This window comes from Girardinichthys multiradiatus, chromosome 6 (genome assembly GCF_021462225.1).
Source record: "Girardinichthys multiradiatus isolate DD_20200921_A chromosome 6, DD_fGirMul_XY1, whole genome shotgun sequence".
Taxonomy (NCBI): domain Eukaryota; kingdom Metazoa; phylum Chordata; class Actinopteri; order Cyprinodontiformes; family Goodeidae; genus Girardinichthys; species Girardinichthys multiradiatus.
The window spans coordinates 43668730-43690491 of record NC_061799.1 but is presented as its reverse complement, the minus strand read 5'-3'; the positions used below and the strand labels follow the sequence as shown (position 1 = coordinate 43690491).

The following is a 21762-nucleotide window of genomic DNA, read 5'->3' as shown; positions in this document are numbered from 1 at the left end:
AAATACAGGAACAGATTTAGTGTGGGAGCATCTCTCAGTGACTCTGGAGATCTGCATCAGATCCAAACAACTGCTTTCCTAAAATACGGAATATATTTGAAGCAGAACGATTGGAGGGGACAAAATAATCCAAACGTGCCAGTTTTCCTTTCATAACCAAACTGGTTCCTTCCTTTAACACTCCACTGGAAGCATTAGCAGTGATTAGTCCCCAGTAAACTTGTTTTACAACTTATCTGCAGCATCTGTCTCCATTTTAGTGCAGTTCTTTGCCTCTGTCACTTAAAAAATGTGAATTTTGAAACAGAGATCAAGGGAAGTTGGAACATCATGGAAAATGCTCATTTAAAACAAGGCTTTAATTCTTGCATTTGCCCAGACTCTCCTCCAACAAAAAAATCCCAATAGTTTCATATTTTTGTCTAATCAACTTGATTTAATCATTAGGTAAAACCCATGTGACAAAATGTCGAAAGGTTGAAGTAGTACTTTTGCACAGCATGTTCTGTAAATCTGCTGCACATTCTTTTCCTCTGACTGAAGTATTTCACCAAACAATAAAAATGCTAAATTATGCACTCTAAGTGAGGCTGCATGAAGCAAACTGAGGCTCTCAAGAGCCTCTTAAAACCTCAAGCACCAGAGGACAGCACCAGAAGGTGAGGCTGGATAATAGCTCAGAGATGATCTGATCTGCTCGGTTACACTGAATGAAAAACACCCCACTGATGGTTTCCCTGTGTTTCAGAAACACTCCAGCGGGGACAATTTGTATGAGACAACATTTATGATTGAATATTTTAAGAAATGCTTTCATTAAACTGTCACTGTTTCCACTGAAAACTCAACATCAAGCAAAAACTGGACCCAAAGATGAAGCTTTATCTCATTTCTTCTTAACAAATCACATTAAAATACCTTATTTGATAATTCTAATATCTAGGACTAACCTGGGACTTTTTACCTGGATGGCATTAAATTGACCTCCGGTAATAAAGTAAAAAACCTTGGTGTTACTGTTGACCAGGACATGTCATTTAAATCCCATATTAAACAGGTTTCTAGGATTTCCTTCTTTCACCTCTGGAACATTGCCAAAATTAGAAATATCCTGTCCAGGAGTGACGCTGAAAAACTAGTCCATGCATTTGTTACTTCAAGGCTGGACTATTGTAATTCTTTACTGTCAGGATGTCCACAAAATGCAGTTAAAAGCCTTCAGCTGATTCAAAATGCTGCAGCAAGAGTTCTGATGAAAATTAAAAAGAGAGATCATATTTCTCCTATTTTAGCTTCCCTTCATTGGCTCCCTGTTAAATCCAGAATAGAATTTAAACTTCTCCTCCTCACATATAAAGTCCTTAATGATCTAGCTCCATCATACATCAGAGATCTGATTGGTCCATATGTTCCCAACAGAGCACTTCGTTCTCAGACTGCAGGTTTACTGGTGGTTCCTAGAGTCTCTAGAAGTAGAATGGGAGGCAGATCCTTTAGTTATCAGGCTCCTCTCCTGTGGAACCAGCTCCCAGTTTTAGTACGTGAGGCAGACACCCTGTCTACTTTTAAGGCTAGGCTTAAAACTTTCCTTTTTGATAAAGCTTAGAGTGGCTTAGTTTATCAGGGAGGGAGCCTTCCTCCGTCCCTGTTGGTTGGAGTAAGGGGGAGTCAGGTTTAGACTAAACCGGCTCAGTTATGGTTGAGGTGCAAACACACCCTCCATTTCTGCTACCTGTATGACCCCTTCTCTTTTCCGATGGTTATAATCAGTCTGACAGAGAGAGGTATCCCAATCCTTGTGGTTTTTAGTATAACAATGACCATCAGTGGACCCTTTGTGGGGTTCCTTGAGACGACATTGTTGTAAATAAGCGCCGTTTGACTAAATAATCTGAACTGAAACTATCTGTGTAGTTATGCTGCTATAGGCTTAGGCTGCTGGAGGACATAACGACCACTTTCACCCTCTTCGCTACATTCTCACACTACTCTCCAATTTTGCATTATTTGCTGTTATTTCAGCTTTTAACTTTGTTCTCTCTCTGTTCTCTTCCTAGAAGCTACACCTGGCTTGACTCTGCGTCTACCTGTGACACCTTTCTGGTGAGGGGAATCGTCCGAGCTTCTGCTGGCAACAACTTAATGCTCACCCTCTACAGATGATCCACATAGCCCTGTCTTTCAGTGTTTAATCCTTTCTCTCTCCTAGACATGGCTACTGACTGAGCTTCTACTGTGACTAACTCTATGTGCTCTCTTTCAGACTCTAACCTTGAAAACTGGCTCAGAGTTTATCTGTTCTTTCTTTCTAGGTGAAACAACTAAAGGAGCTACATCCATTAATATTTACTTTTCCTTCCCATAGAAAGTACTCCTGGATCAGTGCTTCTTTGTTCTCTTTGTGTCTCTGCTCTGTTCTCTCAAACCCCCAGTCGGTCGTGGCAGATGGCCGCTCACACTGAGCCTGGTTCTGGTTCTGCTGGAGGTTTCTTCCTGTTAAAAGGGAGTTTTTCCTCTCCACTGTCGCTACATGCATGCTCAGTATGAGGGATTGCTGCAAAGTCAACGCCAGTGACTGTCCACTGTCTCTACATGCTCATCCAGGAGGAGTGAATGCTGCAAGTCACTGACTGGATGCAATCTGCTGGGTTTCCTTAGAAAGAAAACCTTTTTATCCAATTTGAATAAATAACTGAATCTGACTGAACTGTTCAATGGTTACGATTAATTGGAATGTATGAACCTGGCTGTTGTCAAGTGCCTTGAAACAACATGTGTTGTGAATTGGCGCTATATAAATAAAACTGAATTGAATTGAATTGAATTGAATTGAGTGAATATGTTTCATTGCAGATAATCTAGAGCATGGGGTCTCCAATTAAAATAGCAGGACGTCTACTCCCTTCCTCATCCAAACACGTTGCGGTCCGAACATTTTAAATCAAGAGACACAAATATTTTCTTTCATTTTTATTTAACATTTAATTAACACTAGAGTTTTTTAAACTACTGATCAATTATTCATATGCCCATGAAATCATCTGCTGAACAGAAAAGAGCAATCCAATTTAAGTACCAATGTTAAACACACTTTGAATAACACAGTCGAGCGCATTTCCTGATTTTAAATTAGCAATTCCCTTCAATATCTTCTTCAGATTTGGATGCTCTACATTAAAAGATAACCATCAGTTGGGTCAGAACCTGTAGAAATGTGTCGGGTATTGAGTTGTTCAGCACAAGCAGCTCTGTTTTATTGTTCTGTGTTTGCTTCTGAGCTGGAAAACAGAGCGAAGACTTCCTAAATGAAGGTCCAGACAGACAAACATTTCAGTGGAGCGTTAGTGATGTCTCGGATGCTGAATCACAACCAAACGCTTCAGGGTTCGGTGGAGCTTCACTGCAAGAAATGTGGATTTTACTGATTCATCCTGAAATCTAGGTGGAAGTTCAGCCCACCCGCAGGAGATCAGCACCGCAGTGTTACCGTTGTCACACTGCTGCGGTTCACAGTTATGAATATTAAACAACACTTTTTTTCTTCAGGTTTCCCTGCCTCTCACTTAAAACACAAAAATACTTATTAACCCTGACATTTGTTTCTGGTTCTATCTGCCAGCTCTTTGCTCTGCATCTTTCACAACTGTATTTTACATATTAAACATTTGGGTAAAAGGAGGATTATTTTCAAAATTTGCAGAGTTAAAATTAATTTCAAGCAAATAAAAATGTTCAGATAAACAGACAAATTCAGATAAATTAAAAGCTCACAAGACTTTTTGATGAATATTTCTGAAACATTTAACAGACAAAAGTAGCAACATTTTAATATTTCACTTCAACGCTACCAATATTGTGTCAAAATTGACAAACGTATTATAATGAACAGTTTTAAATAGTTTGTCACTTGATTTAACTAGATTTTAGAGCTAAAATAAGTCATTAACTTTTCCAGGGTAAAAATGTCCCTTAAATAAATCTACCAGGTGTCAGACTAGAGCACAAAACTGTCCGTTTACTTACCAAAATCAACCCTCATTTACAACCCGTCAAACCAATAATATATGGCTGCAGACTCAGACCTTCACTTTGGGGCCATTTCAGTTTGATGTCCCTTTTCTCAAATAAACATATTTTAACATCTTCTCAACATGGTTTGTTTTACAGCTAATGATTAGCTGTTAAGGCTTGACCGTAAATACATGAACTAATAAGAGGAGGTTTCATGGAGCCTCCAGGTGCTTCTCCTTTCAAGATATGATTGACCTTCCAGTGGCAACAAGAAAAAATTATCTGATATAATCCTCCTCTCCATGAACTGAAGAGGCCTTTAATATTCAGTGAAAGAAAACCCAGAACTGACATTAAACGAGTCAGGATATAAATCTATTAGTCTTCATATTAATCATTGAAGAAGTGTTAAACACATTAATTAAATACTGAAACTTTGATGTTGACGTACTTTGAATACATGACTTTCCCAGCTGGTCACTTCTTGCAGTGTGGACATTTAATGGGACTTTAGAATGGTTGCTTCAGTGGACACAGCCCCTGGTTGGACAGCTGAGACCCAGAGGACTCAGTGTCAGATTAGCTCTGATAGTCATTAGCACAGCTAAGTTTTAGCTGAGGGATGAAGCCCTCCAGCAGATCTCTGAGAGATTTTCCTCCCCACTGTGCACAAGGTGCACCAGAAAACATCTCTGCATGTATGGTGAAGGACTCTCTGTTCAAGGCAGAGAACAAAAGGTTCATAAAAAAAGGAACGCTCTTTTACCGTTTTTTTGGTTTTAAACACCAGTTTTTCATCGTACTATGACTATTTGCAACAATGAAAACACATTCTATGTGAGCACTGAGTTAATTTGTGGTTTACAACTTATCTCATAGCTTGAAATCAAGGTTTTAACTACAGCTTTATTTCAGATTTTTCTAATAATCTCTGAAAGGCTGAAGATCAAGCAAAGAATGAGATCCAGAACAGTTGAGACTCAGCGAGGATTATTGTGCTATCACAATGAAATAGATGCCTGTAATTTAAGTACAACTATTATCATTATCTCTTCCTCTAGCCAGTAGGACAGATCTTAGTCTTACAGCCTTCTGTGACTTTTTACAAGGTTGGAGCATGCAGAGAGAGGGGTCTTTGACCTTTCATCTTTGCACCGTTTCCAGATTGTCCTTACTCCTCTGCTTTGCTTTTTCCTCTCATCTCTAAACGTTTTGTAACCTGTTTGCTATGTTATTTTTTTATTTTCTGATGCTAAAACCTTTCATTTTCTGTATTAAAAACTTCAGTAAACTGGTAAATTTTCTATTTGCTTTGCAGATTTTACATTTCAAGCTACCTTCCCAGGGATGACAGGTGGAAAGAAGTATATTGGCTGTAGTCTGTTGCGAGAGTTTCTACAGTATGTCTTCAGCTCACCCCACAGTGTTTCTATAGGACTTAGGGAACTCAGATGGATAAAAAAATTTTATTTTGTTCCTGGAGAACCATTTTTGGATTTATTTGGCCATATATTTGGGGTTATATTATCCTGCTAAAACAAAATCAATGAAGACCCATTTTCAGTTTTGAGTTCCTAGAGTTCAGGAGGCCGTGATCCTGAACAGGGTTCCCAGAACCTTTGGCAAGGAAACAGGTCCACAGCATCACAAATCCTCCACCGTACTCAACAGTGGACATTCCATTTATAATTGTTATTTGTTTCATGTTAGACACATCTGGAGGGTTTGTTTCTAAAAACCTCAATCTTAGCCACATCTCACCAATGCACACAGTTCCATTTAAAGCACTGGAGTTTAGCAAACTGGACATATTTATGCCACTAGCTGTTTCCCTGTTGCCATTTCCTGACATGAATATTAGCACATGTCTGAATTAGTTGAATGCCATGTTCTTTTGTCTTTTCCATTTTGAAGAGTGGCTATAAGACATTGGTCTCTGTAACATGTCATTTTATACGTAAAGTCACAGATTACTGATTAAAAGTGATAATTTAGTAAGAAAGTACTTTGAAATGTATTTTAAATGCTTAATTTTACAGCAATTGCATTGGGCGTGTCTTTAATTTTGATGTAATAAAAACGTATTTTCAATTAACAGGGTTATTTAAAACAGACTAGAGAGTTTAAACTGGCACATTGTTACGTGTCAACAGAAAGTTACATTTCTGTTCTGTGGTAGAAAATAGAAGCCTGGATGTGGTTTTGCATACTCTTTGCCCATGATGAAATAAAACAGATACATTATCTCTGATCAAATATATGGCCCAGTGATGCATTATTCATACGCGGTGTGTTTTCCTGTCTAATTTAAATTTTGTTTCTGTTTCTTATTTCTCTGGACTCGATGAATACGTGGCATTTTAATTTACAATTTCCACACAGATTATCCTCTTATTTCCCGGAAGCTTTCAGAGAGACAATGGCTGCAGTGACCCAGAGGCTGAGCTGTGCTGTATAATCAAAAATCTATTTCAAGAGAAAAAGCAAATCATGGAACCATTTATTTATAGGTCCGTGCAGCTTGTTGACCTTCTAAATGTTTTGATCAATTATAATATGGGCTGTTGAAGATCACATACTGAACCTACTATAAAACAAAAAAGAAAAATCTCATTCAGATTTATGTAGTTTGAATATTTACTGATACTTTACATCATTAAATGAAGAACTACTTTAGAGACTGAGAGTTCGTTTCCAGGGGGAACAATTATAAGACGGATGGATGGATGGATGGATGGATGGATGGATGGATGGATGGATGGATGGATGGATGGACGGATGGATGGATGGATGGACGGATGGATGGATGGACGAACGGATGGATGGACGGACGGACAGATGGATGCATGGATGGATGGATAAAACCAACTGATTGGAGCAACCTGTTCTCAGAAGTACTTTTCCATACTCAATTTCCGTTTTCCGTACCTACGACCTGGAAATCACTTCCCTTAATCTGCATATTTCCAGGTTGTGTAGGAACCCTGGGGCTGAGCTAGAAGCCGCCTTTGCTTCAGGTTTGAAGAAGTTTGGGTGTGACCCTGGGGTTTATCTCACTGAAAGTTGAAACTTAAATTGTTTATCTTTCAGCAAAGCGCCGTCTATATGGAGCTAAATTTGTCTCAATATTATTCAATCAAACAAAAATCTAATCTCAATTAAAAAAAAAAACTAATCTCAATCAAAAAATATTAAGTTGTGATCAAAACTTTCAGAGTTGTAACGATTTTTTTTTTATTTTTATGGAATATTTTATTTTGGGGAGAAAAACAATTGTTTGAAAAAACTTTTTTTGATTAAAATGATTTTTTTCTCACAAAGAGAAAAAAGTTATTTGCAAAACATAAACTTTTATAGCGCATGTCAAAAATCTTTGGTTACGAGTCTCGCTCTTTTGGTTTTGAACATCCTGGGCGGGGCCTAAAGACGAACGCTGTAAGACGTTTCCCTATTGGTTAGCGCTGACTAAAGCTGCAGACTCTGATCCCCCGCATCTCTGAACTTCTGCTCCAACTGCAGGGCTTGCAGCGTCGCTTCAGTGAGGAGACATCAACTGTACAGAAGAAAACTGCGGTCAAGTGAGCCGACAGTCAGAAATACGCGGTCACGTCAGCCGACACCAGCTCTCTCTTAAAGATTAGCGTCGCGCATACAAGGTGCTTTACGGTAATGGAGCAGAAAGGATCCGATCCTGGCAACGGTTGAGAAAATAAGAGGAAAACCGAAAAGTAGCCTACAGAAATTTATATTAATTACATTTTTACAACTTTCACATTCATGTTTTATGTAAAAGAATAAATATTTTATATTTTACTGTACAGTTTTTGAGAAATATCTTGTCAAAATACCTCAAAATGCTCAACCATTATATGCATTTATCCCACTTTCAGGAATTTATTTCTCCAAAACCAAGAGAGGTGACAACACAATCTCTTCAGATTATATTAGAGGGTCATCTATATTATAACCAGAATTAGTATTTCATAATTTCACTGTAGATTTCTGGAGAAATACACAACTACCCCAACAAAGTACCACAAACGTTTCTTTTTGGTGAGGTCGATGAGGTCCTGGGAAGTGGTCTGGACAACTTAAAGTGCAAGAGCATCCAGATCTCCTCTGACCTCTCCTGGACCGGAAACGCCCCTCGCCTGTTGAAGAAGGTACAACAACAGCTCTTCTTCATCTCCTCAGCTGCTTACAGATGTCTACAGGGCCACGGTGGAAAGCACTCTGTGTCTCAGCATGACAGTGTGGTGAGGGAACTGCACAGGAGAGGAAGTATCACGGGTTGTGAGGACAACACACAGGATTATGGGATGCCATCTGCCCGACATGGACTCTGTTTTATACAACACTTGGGGTAGTTGTGTATTTCTCCAAACCTTTACAGTAAAATTATGAAATATTAATTCTGGTTATAATATAGATGACCCTGCGCCTTGTATGCGCAACGCTAATCTTTAAGAGAGAGCTGGTGTCGGCTGGCGTCACCGCGTATTTCTGACTGTCGGCTCACTTAACCGCAGTTTTCTTCTGTAGAGTTGATGTCTCCTCACTGAAGCGACGCTGCAAGCCCTGCAGTTCGAGCGGCCGCTTTAGTCAGCGCTAACCAATAGGGAAATGTCTTACATCGTTCGTCTTTAGGCCCTGCCCAGGATGTTCATGTTTCCAGAACTCAAAATTCGTTTAGTTCAACCAAAAACAGAGAGCGTCAAAACCAAAAAAGCGAGACTCGTAACCAAAGATTTTTGACCTGCGCAAATAAAAGTTTATGTTTTGCAAATAACTTTTTTCTCTTTGTGAGAAAAAAAATCATTTTAATCAAAAAAAGTTTATTCAAACAATTTGTTTTCTCCCCAAAATAAAATATTCCATAAAAAAAAAAAAAAAATCATTACAACTCTGAAAGTTTTGATCACAACTTAATATTTTTTGATTGAGATTAGTTTTTGTTTTTGATTGAATATTCCAACAGTTTTGACCACAATTTATTTTTTTGATTGAGATTAGTTTTTTGTTTGATTGAAATTAGTTTTTTGTTTGATTGAATAATATTGAGACAAATTTACCTCTATACGTCTATTGCCACAACCTGCAAAGCAGGAGGCCATTTGTTCCAGAGGAGAACATGATCTCCACATATTTATGATAGCTTTTAGCTTTTTGGTTTTGGTCCAGTGGATCTCCAAATAATAAAAGTTCTTCACACAGCTACATGCTATAGTTTTTTAATTGGCTGCTCACTGGGTCAGCATGTCTGCTATTTACATCTATAGGTTTTTACCCCAATCCCAATGAAATGCAAAAAAATAAAATGTATAAATCTAATAATGAAAGGAAAAATAAAAACACACCAGTGCTTTAAAGGAGGCTGAGCTGCTTTATAAGGCTGACAGGAACCTCATTCACCATGACAGAGCTTTGTATTGCTTTGATCCTTTTGAATAATAAACTCTAAACCAGATGAGCCTTTAATGCTGCAGCATTTTGCTGCCTTTTCCAGCAGCTCCAGCTCACATCTCAATAATCCTCCACAGTGCAGAGAAAAACAAAGGAGAAAAGCTTATTTTGTCCAAAGGTCTGACCTGAAAACAAGCTGCTGTGTTCTTAAAGTATATATTTGCAGAAATGCCAGGCTCTGATTGGTTGACATTAAGGTGTTGTGCTTGAGGTGGCGCCCCGTCTCGCTCTATTACAAAAAGTATCCTGGAGCTCATCAAAGCCGAAGCCTTCTAGGAAATATGAGCCCACTAAAAGCTTTCTGTGCCATCTCAGAACCGCTGTCCACTCCGCTGTGTAAACAAAGCTCACTATCAGCTGCGTGCACGCCCGTGTGGGGGTGTGTGTTTGCATCTTTACAGGGACTTTGGATTGACTTCCATTCATTCTACATTCATTTATCTGACCTAACCCTAAACATAAATCTAACCATTACAAGTACATACCTAACACTAAATTTACCCTAAACTCAATTCACGCCTTAGTCCTAAACCTAACCCCTACCCAACAAAAGCATTTTCCCCTATGGGGACCTGGCTTTGGTCCCCACAAGGAGCAGTGGGTCCTCACAACATAATATACTTCCAGTATATGAGCCTCACCATGTGGTGTAGGTTTAATAGTCTTACAGCTCCACGGCTGCATGTTTGTTGATGTGAGTCAGACCATGTGTGTTGTTGGGTGATGTGTGGAGACACATGCTGCTCATGACAGCTTTGGATGGATGATGCGTCCATGTTATTCTCCTCTGAGAGGACTCTTTGTCCACATGCGGCAGACACTCAGGCCTGTTCACTGAAATTCACCAGTGGCTTTGCTTCTTTTAGCAACATCTATTCATACAGAGCTTCAAAACTGAACAACAGGGATAGAAATGTGTTCAACGCCCATGTTTTACTTGAGTTTCACAGGGACAGATATAGTCCCATTTAAAGCCAAATATGCTCTGCGGCTGTAATCGGTTACAATCAGACCCATTATCATGAAGGAGCCAGTAAACAATGTGCAGACATACAGGACCAAACAGGAGAAGCTTTGTAACTCCCCACCACCCTTAGACAAGTCAGCAGAAAATAGTCGACAGAAAATAAACAACAAATATCCTATTTCTAAGCCAGAAAACATCTTGAAAGCATGAAATACAAATAAATCACAAATTATTTCTATAGTTTTTCAAAAGGCAAATCAGTTTTTTTCACAATCCTCTTTTCTGAAACAAAAATACCTTTTGGGGAACATTACCAAATACAGTGCTGAGATGTCAAAGATTATGTGAGTAAATACAAAAATCGGTTGTCATCTATTTCAGTGTTAGGAGAAAATCTGTCAGCAGGCCCCATGTGTTGTTACACTATTGATTCACTGTGATTGCGCAATTGGTTTTTTTTTGGCTTTTTGGGACAGCTAAATTCAATTTCCCTATCTGTACACAGGCCTGCTTACTGCCTAACCTGTAAAATAAAGAAATCACTTAAAAAGAACCTGTCAGCACACCAATAATACAACTGCTTTAAGGCCATACAAACAGGTCACTGTTTGAGTCTTCATTTAATAAAGTCAATCTTGTAATCAGGATTCTGTCTTGAAATATCCTGTTTGTAGAGCAAAACCTGCCCTGGCACATATAAGGACCCAGTTTCTCTATATAGCCTGAAACACAAAGACAGAAGACATAAACAAAGGAACCTGCCTGACAACATGAAGTAGGTTAAAAAACATTCAAAAAGCAACACATCATGTCCAGATCTAAAGAAAGTCATGTTCAGATGAGAAACGAAGTCATTAATAAGTCTGGAAGCTGTTACAAACCCATTTCTAAGGCTTTTGGACTCCAGTGAACCACAGTGAGAACCATCATCCAACAGTGGAGAAAACACTAGAGAACCTTCCCAGGACAAGCCAACCAAAATTACTCCAAGAGCTCCATCCGCAAGACATCCAGGAGGTTACAAAAAACCCAGAACAACATCTAAACCTCTGCAGGTCTTACTGGCCTCCGTTAAGGTCAAAGTTCATGATTTAACAATAAGACAGAAGAAATGGGCAAAAATGGCTTCAGAGGAAGAGTGTCAAGGCCAAAACCACTGCTCACACTACTCACATTTACCAAAAATACGTTGATGGCCCCAAAGCTGCTCTCAGTTGACTTTATCAGTAAAAATGAAAGCTATTTAGGAATATGATCAATTAATGTACAACAGCAGGGATGAAGAATGAGGGTCGGGGTTGTGATTAAGCTTGAAGTCGAGACTGAATTAAAGCCATTGCCAGTTTGTGTTTACTGGACCCAATCAGTCTTTGGGAAGGTTTGGGTTCTGTATGATCTCAGAAGTACTGATTCATGTGAAATGTGTCACTTGTGGTTTAGATCCAGCTGCTTCTAGATTCCAGATTGTTCTCACAGATTCCCTGTTTTATGTCTTGTTTCACTCCTACCCTTTGACCTTTGATTAATAATTATCCAACCAGCTTCTGCCTGAGTGTCTGCAGTATGAGCTCATGTCTCGATTCAGTGTGAAATCCTGTCTTTTTGTGGTTTAATCTGCTTTTCCCCCGCAGGTATGTCTACTCCGCTTTTGCTTTTGATTGGAAATATGTCTTTTAGTCCTTTATGCTGATTCTGATGTAGGTCTCTTCCTGACAAAGATGCTCAGGCAGTAATTCAAAGTTTTCTGACATGCATTTAACTCAGAAGCAGTTTTAGCATCATGTCAGCAGAATTTTTGTCTTGGCTGGTCCACATGCACTGACCTGTCTCTGGTTCTCTGTCTCCAGTCTCAGGCGAGCTTCGATGCAGCGCCGGGTCTCGAGGAAGGCCTGCCGCTGAGCCCGGTCAGACAGGTAACTGATAAATATCCCAGCAGTGTTCATGCACATGAAGAGCACAGCCTGAGCTGTGACCTGAAACACAGAAAAACTCACATAAATACTGCTGCCTTTTCTAGAATCTTATCATTCCAGTTCACGTTGGACGTTCACTTTCTCAGGTTTGATCTCTCAGAAAGTAGATTTGCTTATTTGTTAACAAATTTAATGCTAATTCTTGTTAAATATGAGAAATACATATTTAAGTTCAGATTAAGTTCAGATTTGTGACAGTACTTTTTTAAATGGGTGGAAAAACCTGCTGCAGAGAGATGAGCATGTGTGAGCATCTCCAGACAACACCAGGAAAATGTGTCAAAACATCCGTTAGAGGGCTTTAAAGCCTCCTCACTGCTGCACACACACAGCATCTGTTGCTCTGTTCTCCTCAATGCAGACTGAAACATCATTTACATTTGGTGATTTTATCTAGACTTTAAAAAAAAAACCTCAGCCACAGACAAAATAATCAGCAAAAAATGCTCCTTCCAGTTCAGGGAAGAATCTGTGTCTGGAGTTACATTTATGGTTTATTTTCACCAGGTTATCCAACAACTTTCAGGGAGTCACTAAACATGCATTAAACAAAATATTTGAGCAAAAGTAGGATGAATTAAAAGCACAAGAGATTATTTACTGGGTACATTATAATTCGGTGTTACATACAAGGAAAGATGTCTGCATTATTAGAAATCATTACTGAGGGATTACAACAGCAGAAGAACAAGCTAAACAAAGATGATCCGAAAAGACCCCAAACTCCAATAAAGGCGTCTGCAGCAGGTTTGCAAAGAGATGCTCTGATGGGGGGGTGGGTTGGTGGGTCAGAATTTCAGAGAGTCTCTGTAATATCTTCACATACCGAAGGGTTGGAAAAAATAAACTAATAAATGTCGCAGCTCAGTGAAGATGGTCTTCTCCTCCCTTACATTCACATTAATAGCATGATTTTATGATAGGAAATCAAAATAATTTTATGCAAATGGCTGTTTGCTCAGAGGGACCACCCACTGTTACATAGAAATGGCAAAAAAACAATCATAAACGTTCAAATAATCAGTTTGTGAAACTACTCTGGAAACTAACTTAAATGCACAGTGTCAACATGTTGGCCCATTTTACTTCCTTTATCTGAAAAAACTACTTTAATGAATGAGTTTTTATGTTCTGTGTACACATCCCTGATAAAATGAGACCATGATGAATCATTTTAGTCCAGAGAACAGATTCTTCTAAAAGGTTTTAACCAGATCTGGAGTCTTCTTAGGAAGAAATGGCTTCAGCCTTGCAACCTTGCTCCTTAGTCCAGACATTTGAAGAAAACAGAAGGTGTCTGCAAACATGAATAACACAACCAAACCGGTTCCTGGAATTCCTGACAGGAATGTTGCTGCCTCCCCGCTGGCAGCCTCGCCGATCCATTTCCATCTTCCATTTTTATTAATTTACCCATATTTTATTATATGTGACTTTCTTGTGTGTCGTGATGCATGTGTAATGCTGAGGAATATTTTTTGCACTCTTCTCCTGACTGATACATTTGTAGGGTTCGATTTTGTTTGTAAACTCTGGTTTAGCTAAATAATCCATGTGGGGAAATGTCAGAAAGATCCTACTAGGACGTCTGAACTCGATCTCAAGTTTATCAGACTCACTGTAACTGACAGTCAATAAGACTGAGTGCTGAAACTGAATCTAAAGGAGCTTCAACAGAGTGTTGCTTTAAGGGTGTGCACAACTGTGCAACCAGCTTATACATGCTGTGTTTGTTCCTCTGATAAACTTGTTTGTTTTTCACTTGAATTGTACAGAAAATATATCACATTATATGTGGAAAAAAGTTATTAATTACATTCTCATTTGTTTACATCACAAAAGCCTGGCATTTTGACTGGAGCCACTGTATAGCAGAGAAATATTAGGAAACCTAATATTTGTAGGAAGATAATTACAAACAAGATGCCATCCAGTTGTAGCATAAATTGTTGAATCTTTCTGTGTTCAGCTTCGTCATTCACTAACACACTGTCATACACACTCTGTTGTAGGGTGTCTGAAAAATAATAATCATCCATAAGTCAAAAGCCGCTGCAGGAGACGTCCAAGTGAGCTCATCGCTCTGATGTCAACATTAAATAAATAAAAAAACTCAGGGACGGGGAGTCCTGCTAACTGTCAGCTCTGCTTTTAGTTCACAATGAGTCATCTGTCTGAGTTCCTTCACTAAAACATAAATTATTCATAAATTATGTAGTTCCCCTCTCAGAACAGAATCAGAATCTGGGAGCTGGTATCCTCACATTTGGGTGCTTCTGTAATGAATCAATTGGGTTCATGTCTGATAAAAAAAAAAACATGTAGAGTGGAGAAAATCTCCCATCCCAAGATGAGAAATGCAATTATAAACTTAAATATGTGACCGTTTGGCCCCCAGATAAGCTCAGGGTGCTCAGTATAAAAATAGAAACACCAAAACCCTGCAGTTTGGACCGCACATGAAACAAAAGAGAGTCAAGATCTAATTAAGAATTCATGTCAGAAGTCAGCCTGACGTCACTGACGAGCTTTCATCCTCCCCAACGAGCTGCGACGAGAACATCTGAAACCAGATCCGACGTGAGTACGGAGCCAAAAGAAAAACCAGGTCAGTGATTATCGACAAACAAGTGAGCAGAGCTCCTACCTCACACGCTCCAACATACTACACCAACCAACGTCCTTTCTGCAGGACAGCCTGGAAAAATGCTGCTTGGAAACATTTTTGTTCTGTGATTCCGGTTCAGAAAGACAATCAGGCTCAATGTCTTCATTCTAAATTAATGTGTGTCTTATTTAGGGTTAAATTAGGGTTACACACATTCACAGTGAAGGAGAGTAACAGAACGATTCTATTTAGGTTTGAATTACAATTTGTAAATAAAGTTACAGATGGAAGAATACTTCTCTTAAAAAGGGATCTAAGATCTGTTTTCTTCTGTAAATAAAGATGTGAGATCTGCTGTGATATTCCTCACAGGCTGAAGGAAACACGTGTCATATTTAAATAAAACACAGAAGTGAGTCAGAAAAACAAGGCTGCCATCCTCGGGTCTTTGAAAATGACAGTATGAAGACAGAGGGCTTTCATCAGTCTTGAGCACGCTCAGTGAAGAGCAGCTCGGCATGTTGAAGCCTTCAGAGGGGCCGATCTGATGCAACGCTGTGCAACATGAGGGATTTCACCGGCGCCGGGCTTCCTCTAGCCTGCTGGAGCTTCACATGATGCAAATGTTAAAGCAGGTGAGCTGAGAGTTCAGTTCACAGATGGAAACACACCACTGCTTCCACCTTACACACACCGTGGCATTCAGACTAGCTGTGAGGCTGAATTCAACATGAAAATGATGCTCCATGAAGAATAACTGTGTTTGTTTGCCTCTTATGGAGGATGGGGTGTAATTACATTCAAAGACAAGTCTGAACAGGTCCGGAGCATCTGCTGCCCTCCAATTGTCTCAGTTTCTATAAAAAGGTTGTTTTTTTCTTCTAAATAAAGCACATAAACCCAGGAGAATATGCCCGGGCTAATCCCTGATCTCATAGTAGATTTATGTCGATCTACAGCAGCTTAGGACAAAACAAATGTTTTTCATCGAGAATCAGGCTGATGAAATTAGTGAAATAGTTTTTCAGGTTGACTTGAAGGCAGTTTTTCTCACTTCATTTATTGTGTTAAGTTCTAACTAATGAGCAGCTCACAAATGTTTAAATTAATATCTATTATAACATGACCTATGTATTTATTTATTTCACTGTGCAACTACTAGTGCAAACAATATATGATACAAACCACTCATTCATCTAAAAAATGATTTTTCCGGGAATTAGGGTCTCAAATCAAGTTACTGAACTGCAGATTAAGGTTGTTTATTTCTGTAAATCTGAGAACTGAGCAGCTTTTAAAATAAAAGATTCATGAGCTGATGTTTAGGAATGGGTTTTTTTTTTCTCTGATGAAAACAATAAGGTTTGAACAACTTCATCTAATAAGACTTAACAGAGCCTGATCAGTTCCTTTAAGCCACACTCAAGTCTAAAAGAGACACAGAACCAGAACCAAGAAGATAGTCCAATCAGAATCAAATACAAGCCTTATCCTCTTGTTTTGAGATTCTGTTTCATATTTTATTTCTTAACCACATAATCTCTAAAGCACCAGCAAGCTTTGTTTTGTTTCACTCTGCACTCGAGACCAGATCCAGTTTACTGAGCAACATTTTTACATTTACACTGATACAATTAGGTTCTGAATTCATGACGAGGAACATCCAGACTGTACCAACAGCCAGTTCTTTGAGCTGGTGGTTCTGCATAGACCTCAAAGGCATTCCTCATTTTAAATTCTCTTTCTGCTCTCTTCCAAACTTTTCCTCAGACTTTAGGCAAATATTTAGGACTGAAAATTATTTCCCTGCCATTACCAACACTGAGTCCGGAACTTCCCTAGCTATGAAACACATTTAGGAACAGTATAAAACAACAAATCTGATCTTAAAAAGTAAAGCAAAAAGCCTGAATGTGTTTATATCTACATTAATTTAATACAGTCTGATTTATAAATCCAGTGTAGACTGCATGTGCAAAACAGGAGTAAAAAATGGAGAAGGCAGCGTAGCTTTTTAAATTCCGCCCCGTTTAAACATAAGATCTGCGCCAATGTGTGCAAGAATATGTAGCTTCAGTTCCTTTTAGTGAATTTTCAGCCTGGGTAAAAATACAAAAATTATGAGAAGTGTGCCTGTAACAGTTTCCCAGAACACATTACAGCCGACTAGATCAGTAAAAGTTTAGAAGAATGGGACAAAAAGACACTTTTATCAATTAGTGTAAAGCAGATCAAGTCAGAAATTGTGAATCATATGAACAACAATAATGCAATGTTATAATTATGAATATGAATATATTATTAAATATTTTATGTTAATAATTTCATATTTTATTAAATAATCTTTCGGTCTGTTAAGGGTTATCCTGTGAATACCAGCCCAATAAGGCGATGGTATTAGGACAAAATTGAAAGGGATGAGACGAGCTCTGACATTATTGAACAGCAAAACTCTGCACACACACATGGAATGAATTCACACAATTTCTTAAAATACAAAAAGTTATTAACAAAAATAAGTCAAACTCTTTACTATGCTAAAACAATCCAACTAAACTACCAAGCAGAATTAAAGAATAATGAAGATTAATGGGCTATGTACAATATAAACAAGTTGATTAAAGATGATTGAAAATTATGACCAAAAGAGTGATGCAACATTACCATGCAATGTTATTTATGTTTGAGAACCAAGGATTATCTTGAAGGATCTGGAAATGAAGTTAAGTTAGTCTTGGAACCAACTTAGGCGTTGTGTCGGCCGGCCAAACTGCATGTTACAGCTGTAACCACGGTGATGAGGTCCCTTTGTCCTTCCTTCAGACCAGGAAAACTGCTCCACTCGGCGTCGTAGAGACAGGGTCTCTGCTGGGAACTTTCTGGAACACAGTTTGCTTCTGTAGACCTCAGAGAGAAAGTCAAGCTACGCTTGTACCTTAATTACCTCATTCATGAATGAATACCAGATACACAAACACCAATTCATTCGTACTTCACTTCGTGCATATGACCGATGATCTTATGACACTCTTGGATCCAGTTTGAAGAGTTATGTCTGTTTGACAGCAAAGAGACATTACCGCTGTGTCCCTCCTTCCAGTTCTTCTGGGGACCTACGTGAAGATGTCAGTTTGTTGCAAAAGCGAGGTTTTTATTCGGACAGTGACATCACGGGAAGTCCACTGTTACCCCGTTTTTGGCTGTGCTGGAAGTAGGTTAATGCGATTTATTTTGAAAGTTCCAGAAAAGTTCTTATGTCGTCCCCATGCCTGGGGTCCCTACAGCAACAAGCTAAAACACTTTATTTACAACAAGTTAATGTCTGAGTTCAACCACCTTCATATGGGAGAAGGACTTTATTTATCCCCATAAAAACCCCAAAACATCTGCTCAATCTAAAGTTATAGACTGGATGTTTTCGTACAGTTCACATCAGGCTGATTAGCATGAATCAGATCAAATTATTTTGATCAAACAAGGTTTCATTCCTCCCCTGCTGGCTGTATCTGATTTATTTAATTTTTTTCAGGATGGAGGAAGTGCTTCCACTGTTGGACTCGAGGCAGAATCGTATCACAGTAGATAAAAACCTCAAACAGACAGTTTGCTGTCCTCCATCACAGAGCAAGAAGCACTCGAGTGCTCTGTTCGTGTTTTCCTCTGCAGTAAAACTGCTGCACTAAGAGCACATTTCAAGTGGGAAAAATAGAGCATCAAGAGGGATTTTCTGATTTCTGCTGCTCTCAATAGCATGAAGCTTCATGGAGAGCAAGATGACATTTTATTAGAGGGTTTTTCCCAGCTGTCTGCTCCTTGTGTCGGAGACCGGATCTGCAGCTGAACATGAAATATAAAAATGAAAAAGTATTTAAAGAATGATTCTGTGTGGTATTTTTACTCATCAACAAAACGTCCCTCTGAGTCCAGAGAGGGGAAGTTTTCTTCATAGACATCTGGGCATCAAATCTTCAGTTTACGTCAGAGTTTTTCAATTTTTGTGTTTGGTGACACATTTAATATTGTTCTGTATAAATAACCCCTCAATAGTGCAAGTAATTAAACCACTGCAACCCTGTTGGCGTATGAATATCCTGTGCCTAAATGCTCCTCCATATGTGTGTTTACCAGCTGTTCGATGGACCAAAACAGACATTTAATGAAAAACATCGTAGCTCACATTTATTCCTCATGGCCATTAAAGCTTTTAAGCCCAGTCAAAGAGGTAGTAATGTCAACTTTATCAGGAAAAACAAAGAGGCTTTCTGGATATTTGGTCTAAATAGTTAAATTTCATGGCAGCATGAATGAAGCATGAAGTCTATTAATGAGTTTCTGTGATTGGCTCCATGTTCCTCTTATGTTCCTAATTTGATTTTCCAATATTGATTTTATGAACATAACCTTTTAATATTATGCTAATTGCTCTAGTTTAGTTAATGTTATTTACTTTGGAAAAACAAAAAAGATTTTTTAGAGTTTCATGTCATTTCTATGTATGATTTAAGCTTGTCTGCATTTTGCTGTGGACCTTTAGGAATGAAATACTTTTACATACCGTATATGAGGTGATTTCCTCTTTAAATTCAAAAGGGTTCAGTGCAGAGCCTATTTGGTTCAAGCAGTCAGCAACCACAATCCCCATAAATGCTGACTGGTCAGCTTGTTTATATGTGTGAACGTGTGATTGGTTCATTAGAGTTTTTTGTGTAAAATCCTTTTGAATTCAAACACAAACTGTTTGGTGTTTTGTGATGTAAAAATTATGATTATTGATTAATATTTATCAAGAATTTTAATTTAAAATCATAATTTGAAAGAAACTTTTATTTCTTAACCAAAAATCATGACTTACGAATAGAAATCAGAGATGTCCTCTTGGTGTTGTGATTATGGGCTCAAAGCTCTTTAATAATTACAATTAGCTATTCATCATTAATAATTGATAAATTACACATGCGAGTTTATTCAACCGCTTCACGGAAGGTGTGGGAACTTCGACCTTGTTTAAACAGATAAATCACTCTTGCATGAAATAAACACAAATGCTATTCTTAATCATATATATGAAGATTTATTGAAGCCAAATAATCCTGAAATACCATTATTCTGGTCCAAAAACCATCACCTAACTAACAAACACTATTCTACACAAAGAGGATAAAAATGACTACCTAACAATAATAATAAAAGAAAAATATATTCGCATTTAGTTTTCAATGAAGATCAAACCAGCAGTTTTATGGACAAAATGTACAATTTGGGTTAAATGGAAAGAGAAGTCTTCCTGGTGTGTTGATGTCTCCATTCCAGCGGTCAGCTGATAAAACGGTGGGGCCACGCCCTTTGGTCTCTAGCAGCTGATCGCCCCAAATCACGAACAAAGAGTCATAAACTCTGAGGCGGGAACTCAGTAGAAAAACTCCATCAATAAAACTGGAACAAAGGAATGGTCAGGCGAGGCCCAGACCGCAGTGCCTTTAAATTAAAAACTTTTAAAAGTCCAACTTCTAACTCCTGGCTGATTTGGGATCAGCTGGACAAAAACATGAACCACGCACGATTCAGCAGCGCTTACGCAGCAAATCAAAACACAGCTCAGCATAAAACACTTCAATCAGTATTGCATGCATCAAGTTAATACCTGAGATTAACTACTGGTGATTCTAAATCACTTTCACTGTGCCTCATCATGCCCAGACCTCTAAATGTACCTATCCAGTTTAATATGAAAAGAATGAAATTACTTTTACATTGATTTCATCTCTTCTCTTGTTGACGATGGGTCAGGTCTGACCTCAAGGAAAATACGGTAAACTTCTCATCTGTCCAGGAGGCGAAAATATGAAGAACCTTTAGTCGGCTGAATCACCAAGGAGGAAACTCATCTCCTTGGACATGAAACATCTGTGGGTTTTAACCTGCGCCGGGTGTCGACGTGGTCTTCGATCGGCGTATGAATCTTCTGGCGTTCTTGTATCAGACAGATTTCCAGCTTTCAAGCTCTTCCAGGAATGGCCTTGTGGAGCAAACGTTCGCCTGCAAGCTTTTGTCTCTCCAGATGTGTGCCTCTGATGCGTCGTCCCGTGAGACACGCTGGAAATGGCCATGAAACTTTATTTCCTGCGGGTTTTACAATCCCGGGTGACGTCAGAGCAGTGACATTTCTTGAGCTGCACATGTCAAAATGCGCGACCAAAATGGATGACTCCAACAGTGATGACCCTGAAGGCCACAAGTTGAAGTGTGTTGGTCTGCTAATAAAGTTGCTCCCTCAGTATTTCAACTGTCACATAAGGGAGAGCCCCCCCCTCCATGATGGCTTCTTACAGATAATAATGTAAGGAGGTCCCCTGTTTCCCCTCCTCAGCCTCTTTAGTGCGTCATCTTAGCTTTTTGGATCTACTACAAGTAGATGTCTTACTAAAATATTCATTATTCATCATAACGCTGTTAATGTTTCAATATACAATGCTTCAAGCACTGATTTTATGTAAGAATATTGCCTGAAAATAGTTGATTGTGATCAGGTAATTAGCATACAATATGCTGTAGTAATGAATGTAAATAATTTTATTCGACTGTGTTACTGTGGTCTGTTTTGCAGCTGGTTTTTCCCACAGAGGGCACTGAAGTAGACTACGTGTAAACTCCCACACAGTGGCAGTTGTTGATATTGGCCCGAGGAGCAGTTGCCCAGTGTGGCATTATAAAGCAGGGCAGAGCCGAACCATATAAAAATG

At 38.8% G+C, this 21762-nt stretch overlaps 1 protein-coding gene across 2 annotated transcripts in view; it reads right to left on the bottom strand.

The window, feature by feature from the left end:
* Nucleotides 1–21762, bottom strand: part of adcy8 (adenylate cyclase 8 (brain)) — a 138700-nt gene that overhangs the window by 60634 nt on the left and 56304 nt on the right. For both annotated transcript variants that reach the window (XM_047369014.1, XM_047369015.1), the window contains exon 2: nucleotides 12265–12414. In XM_047369014.1, the coding sequence (XP_047224970.1) occupies nucleotides 12265–12414 (150 nt within the window). The remainder of the gene's footprint in view (nucleotides 1–12264; nucleotides 12415–21762) is intronic.